This window comes from Macrosteles quadrilineatus, unplaced genomic scaffold, assembly GCF_028750875.1.
Source record: "Macrosteles quadrilineatus isolate MER2022 unplaced genomic scaffold, UCM_ALF_1.0 Scaffold_5__1_contigs__length_97177068, whole genome shotgun sequence".
NCBI lineage: Eukaryota > Metazoa > Arthropoda > Insecta > Hemiptera > Cicadellidae > Macrosteles > Macrosteles quadrilineatus.
In genome coordinates, this window is record NW_026542598.1 from 66,953,690 (window position 1) to 66,960,462 (window position 6,773).

At 31.7% G+C, this 6,773-nt stretch overlaps 1 protein-coding gene across 1 annotated transcript; it reads left to right on the top strand.

Annotated features, from left to right (window-relative positions):
- Window positions 1-484: 484 nt before the first annotated feature.
- Window positions 485-2,189, top strand: LOC128993824 (uncharacterized). The gene is made up of 3 exons (XM_054417873.1): window positions 485-690; window positions 1,219-1,360; window positions 2,089-2,189. The coding sequence occupies exons 1-3, from the start codon at window positions 497-499 to the stop codon at window positions 2,158-2,160; spliced, it is 408 nt and encodes a 135-aa protein (XP_054273848.1). The 5' UTR covers window positions 485-496; the 3' UTR covers window positions 2,161-2,189.
- Window positions 2,190-6,773: the final 4,584 nt, after the last annotated feature.

Genomic DNA, 6,773 nt, shown 5'->3' on the forward strand with positions numbered 1-6,773 from the left:
GAGTAGAAGAGTGATCGTGTACTACTTGAAATTAGTAGAGTTTATAATTTACTTCCCTAATCTATACCAAGACATTGACTTTATTTGACCAGAGATTGTTCACCATGCTGTTTATATACTTATTGTTAATAGCACAATGATTGTATTGTATCTATGACGTGGTCTTTAATAATGAAAACATGCCTGAATGAGAACGAAAAAGAATAGATTTTATCGATCTATCAATAAAACATCCAAAAACCTTTGTAAGATACTCTACGTTCTTTAATCGTGTAAAAATAACTGTATTCAATTTTATGTTGATTGCATTCTTATCATGGCTGATCCACATAGTTGTAAATGAAAAATTTCGTTCTTTTATTTTTACATTTGGATTTTTAAACATCTTTAAATGAATCCGTAATAAAAATTTACCAATAGTGCATTTATCTACACATTAAATTATTTTTCTTCCTGCAGATACCTCTTCCTAGTCAGCCAAGACTCTCTACTCCGAATGAACTTGGACGGAAGCAACCTGACTGCTTTGCACTTGAAGGGCTACAACAACCGAGGTGTCTATGTTCTGACTGTAGACACCCACAAGAAGAGGATCTACTACAGCAGTTGGGACTTGAGAAACGCAGTTCCGTTTATAGATTCTTGTGACTACGAAGGGAAAAATGAGAAAAACATTCCGATCGGAGACAGGTAGGGAATTCGTCAATGTATTACCTCAAAATTTAACCCAACATTTACGGTTGATTATTCTTAAACGCAATGATAAAAGATCGATAGCGTGACCCCCTAATTGCTATATTACATCGTATGTGAATAGATCAATTCAACAACACGAAACCCATAAATCTTGCATTTAACATTGTTTCATTCTATCTCTACAGTAGTCATCGGTATTTTTTATCTCGTTAAATTTAATGAGATCACTATGATATCATCACTACTAGATTGAAGGAAATATCATTTGGCTATAAGTTCTTAAAATATGATTGCAATGACATGATTAATTATGCATAAGGAATACTTTTTTGTAGGATGATTGATGATAAAAAAAATTATCGTAATAATTCATCAAGTTATTCCAGCTTACACATTAATCTCACAATTTTTATATTACTAAATACTGTTTTGTATAGATACTTGCTTGCAGTCTACAGTTTGTACTAACCAACTACAAAAAGTGCAAAAACGTTTACTTAACGTTTAATACACCATTTTCAGATGGGGAGAAATACATGCCGTGGACGTGTTTCGGGACATCCTGTACTTTGGTCACTTCAAGCGTGGTCAGTCTGACGAGGTGTGGAGTGTGGACTTGACCAACCCGACACCGACTCCCATCCTGGTCAAAACTGTGGAGAAGGTACTATATCGATATGTGTCTTTTTTCTGTGGTTTAAGTGCAGTGGTAGAACATTTTGGCTATGGTAGATGTGCTATACTATATTTATACATATTAATACATTAAAAGAACCAAATTTTCTTGAACCGTGTTCTCTCCCTTAAGTATTTTATACTTATATGCCAACCCCGTACGAATCTGCTAGTATTATATATACTCGTGGCTTAACAGTAGAAAAATAATAGTTGAAATAAATAATAGATAATTAATACGTGTCAAAATTTGGCAACTACGAACCAGTTAAAACCGAATGCAGACGGATTGTCTTTAAAATATTTTAAAACTAATTTGATTTGAAATATATCACTGTGCCATATACAGTACATGCCAATTAGATAAACAGTCAACTTTGCTTCCTTAAATTATGATTATAATAGTCAAATATATGTTTATACTACAACGCCTTATTAATAATAATGGATTTTTTCTTTCTTAAGTAATCAAATATGATTGAAACGTATGATGATTTTGTACTACTGATAGTAAACTTGACAGTAAAGAGAAAAAAACGATTTATCAACCTAATGATTGTGACTTGACACTCTGACAACACCTGTCAACGCAATACAGTTGACTTGATTACAGTGAATTGTGTACGATAAACCTTTCCGATTGTTACGGTGACAAGCAAAACAAAAATTGTACCTGTTAAAAAGTAACGTGTCTGTTAGTAAACCCATTTTTTGCAGGGTTTTCTGGGATTCAAGACATATCATCCCGATGTACAAAAGGAGTGTAAGCGGCAGGAACCAATAAAGTAATTCTTTGGCATATTAGCAACAAAACATCTGATTGAATATAATTTTGTTTACATGTTAACTGAATGGTAATGTTAATTACATATATTTAAATTACAATGTTGGTTTGATTTTTTTTACCTACTCCATAACGTAGTTTTATATAATAAACATCATGAGCTTTAAACTACTGTGGAAGATTAAAATTATTTGCAAGATGTCTTTTTTCTAGTGGGATGGTGAACTAATTTATAACTTACACGAACACGATTTCAACACCACTACATTTACATTTAACAATTAATTGTAAGTTTATTGTTTTCATTAGGAAGAAAAATACTGTTTACAAAAGTGAATATTTTATTTATACTGTTTGTATTCAGTTCACTTATATCAAATCAATTACACCGTATAAAAAAGATATATCATTACATTTATTATACCTTAGAGGTGGCAAACAAACTAAATAGGAAAACCGGTTCCGTTCGAGCCAAATACCTTAGAACGGGTATTACAGTTCCCATATTAGTTTGAACTAAACGTTTGTAGATATTTGTTGCTGATTTATACGTGTACTTCATTTGTGATATTTAACTTAACTTGATTAATTAATAGTCCTAACTCACAATAGGGGCTTTTATGAAATAAAAGGTAGTGATTTTATTTATTTTTAGTTTAAGTTATTTTAGAAATCGATGTTGGATGGGTAACTACTTTCTAGATTAGATTTTAAGCACCAAACTATTATCCTCTGTTTCCACATCCCGTTGAAAAGTTCTGCTAAAGCGACTAGTTTCATCAAATATCAATTCGTCCGGTTTAAATAAGATAGGTTTAAACAGTGTTACGTCCCCGAGTTATATACTTCGCAGCATGAGGGTGGGTTGGGCTACTTTATCTTTCCCAGCGGGCAGTTCACTGCTCGTCGTTTACTTTACGTCCAGCCAATGTCCTCTCTTCGCTCCCGGACCTCGTCGAGGATTGTCAATTCTTGTATCAATGCTGTGTAACACTAGTTTTAGATATCAACAATTGTTTGGCTAAGTGAACACCTTAAGTTTTAAAGAGAAACACTCAAGCTTTATGGATCAGAGAAACGATATTAGTGTTTAAGTAAACTTGGAGGTGGATGTAGTAATATTTTATCTAGGTGAAATAAAATCGTTAAGTTTAGTTTATTTGAAAAAATTCATCATACAATCAAGCTAAACTTTTGTGAAAATTAATCTGGAGGCTTAAAAATTAAAATAAATGTTGAATGACAACGAACCTAAAACTTTCGTAGAATTTGAAGCATAACTCAGCCTTATTGGTGCTAAAGAATAATTTCGATAGTCAGTAGCCACATACCATCAACGACCCTTCTCGTTTTAAATGCCTTTCTTGTCGTATATAGAGAGTTCTTTATTCATATGTTCCCCGAACAACTTTCAACTTATACAAATTGAAGTTATAATTTTAATTATAAGATTATGAAGGCTACCAAAGTAATAAATTAATATGCATAAATTTTGAAAAAATCTTACTTTTACAGAATTTACCTATTTACTATGGATGATTTGCTATTCCTGCAGGTGGCACGAACGTTACTAGTCCTTAAAATAAGTGTTTACCATAAGAGTACGGTAAACACATTTTGGACAATTGGCGTACGATATTTTTCGCCATACTACTCTAAACTAACAATAAAACTAACACAAAAAACTGTACAGATTCATAAATTTCTACCGACTATAGAACTTAACAATCACTTCTTATAACTTATAATAGAGGTTATGTTTTAGTTTATTGACTCGTTGCCTTATCGCCAATTATAATCAGCTGGTGCCTGGTAAAAATTCATTACAGCACAATAGTAGCAAGTAATGAAAACCCATTTGACTAAGCAGGCGGGGAACGTCTGTTTTCCGGACTAATATTATGCGTCAAAAGTCTGTTATAACGGTGTAGTGTGACAAAAATTCATTTAGTCTATGGGAATATATAACGAATTTGTAAGTTTTGTTATCATTAGGTTAGTGAGAAGTACGGTGAAAATATCGTACGTTACTCGTCAAAAATGTTTTCACCGTACTCGTATAATCTCGTTCAAGACAAGACGAGTGACATCCATACTTGTCCGGTAAACACATATTTTCTGGACTAGTCTTTATGTAAAAAAAACAATTTATAGAAATTTTTGTCATAAAAAATTTAATTAGCTGCAATTTAGAAACAAAAAAATATATTTTCTAATGGTATTTTTTTTTACTACTTATAACTTTCTAAAAGCGCGTAAAATATTTAATAAGGATATCTTAAATAGTTTTTAAGCTATAAAGTGAAATTAAAACGAACAAAATGACTGATATCTCTCAAACAAAACGTTTTTGGGGAAAATATGCCTGATTTTCGTTGTATTTTGACTTATTTAACCAGTTTCAAAAAGTGTTGTTTCTAGTTGCGGCATCTGAAAGGGTGTTCTTTTCTGACGCAACTTGCACAAATTATAATCACTTAGAAATGATAACACAAAATAGGTTGTTGGTGAAGAATACCATAATTATACAAACAATAAATATGGATAGGACCATAAAGTTTCGGCTTCAATAATTATATTATTAAAAATACCTACGATAAAAAACATAATATGTTCCTACACTAGCAGATGATCGGAAAGTCATAAAGGTATGGCATGATGATATGATATGAAATACTGCCAGGAACTCTCGATCAAATAAATATTTCTAGTTCTATCCCTCTTTGGATAAATATATTTAATATACTCTTGACTGAACAGTAGTAAAATAATCGTTTAAATAAATCTAAATATATAAAAGGCAAAGCCCTCACTGACTAACTGACTCACTGACTCACTCATCACTAATTCTCCCACTTCCCATTTACCTAGGAGGCTGAAATTTGGTACACTGATTCTTTAGGCATTAAATAGGAAAACTAAGTAGTTTTTATTCTGATCGGACTCTCGGGCTCCGCCCCAGTGGCTCTGGAGTCTGGAGTTTCCCATGTTAACCTTATGATTTTTCATATTTAAAAGGAATTAATGAATCTTAAAAGCTGTTTCAATTAAACAAGTTAGTTCTATTCTATGATGTTTAATAACATTAAAGTTACAAGGATTACCAACAGGGTGCAGCACTATCATTTTTTTTTTAATTTATGACAACAGCTAATTTGCAACCAAAAGGTGAGTTAGCGTAGCGAACGAACTTCAACCTGGAGGCGAGTTAGCGTAGCGAACGAGCTAACCTGAAGGCAAGTGAGCGCAGCGAACGAGCTCCAACCTAAAGGTGAGTGAGCGTAGCGAACGAACTTCAACCATGCGCCAGCCATGCGAATACTTATGAAGTTAAACGGGGCAAAGCCCGAGGGTACAGCTAGTAATAGATAATTAACATTTTGTTTAAATTTGGCAACTACGAACCAATTAAACCCACTTGCAATGACGTTGATTTTTTTACACACTTTGAACTATTTTACAACCAATTTGATTACAACTATGTGCCATATCCATGCCAATTAGATAAACAGTCAGCTTTACTTTCCGATTGTACTGTGACAAGCAAATAAAGGAGTTATTGTAAAATTTAAAATGAAGTAATCAATATAAATTTATAAATAGCATTTTTCGTGTAATAGCCATACACTCTTTATACGGTCACTTTTATTACTCTACTTTAACAACTTTCTTCTTTCAAACTATAAAAAAGTATTTTGGAATTTCTGTACATATAAGATTGACTTACTACTAAACGATCACGCATGGTTGAATCGAGTTAAGCATTATTTTGAATCCGTCTATGGTTTGCAAACGGCATTTATATTTGTATTTCATCCATTTTTCTAACAATATTGAAGATAAACACTAAAATAGGTGTTTTACTAGACCAGTTAGTGCATAAAATTAAATCATGCCTTAAAATTTCCAGGCTTAAAATTTTTTCAGAGGTTTTCTAGTAAACAATCTAAACAAAATAAAATTATATTGCAATTGAAATTGAGAGCATGATAAACAAAAATTCAACTCACTTAATTAAATAAAGAAAGCCCCAATTTTGAATCATTCCAAATTAATAATATGAATTTAAAAAAAACTTAGGCGATAATTTAAAAGCTGTACAAATTGTCATTTAATCAAAAGTATTTTACAAAAAGACTGACGGAAAATACTTACAATATTATTCTAACATGCTATAGTGATCATAAATTGTTATAATTATTAACTAAATGAGAACCTGTCAGTAGTAATTGCAGTAATAAGTTCAGGTTTGACTTTCAATTAGTCAACCACGAGAAGTCATTGAGAAGCGGGTGATTCCGTGAATATAAATTAGGGAGGGAAATTATCTTAACTGTGACCTGAGCTGGGGCTGTGAATACGTATTACACTAGATCATTGAGAAAGTCAAATTTGTTTCAAATAGAAAGTCTTAAACTTGGTTTTTTTATAATATTTTCATGTTAAATGTTTTATTTTAGAGACCCTCAAATCTATTATATATATTTTACCCTATGTGGCTAAGTCTTTGTCATATAAATATATCTTATCGTTGAAAAAAAATAATTTATCTTAAAAGTTTAGATTATTTTATATTAGATTTTATATATTATTTTATAGATGTCAGTGATGTTCAGTT

Bases quoted from the DNA above. Each gene is read 5' to 3' on its own strand.
- LOC128993824 (XM_054417873.1), top strand. From the start codon at position 497: ATGAACTTGGACGGAAGCAACCTGACTGCTTTGCACTTGAAGGGCTAC. The intron at 691-1,218 runs GTAGGGAATTCG...CACCATTTTCAG, and splicing joins AACATTCCGATCGGAGACAG to ATGGGGAGAAATACATGCCG. The intron at 1,361-2,088 runs GTACTATATCGA...CATTTTTTGCAG, and splicing joins TGGTCAAAACTGTGGAGAAG to GGTTTTCTGGGATTCAAGAC.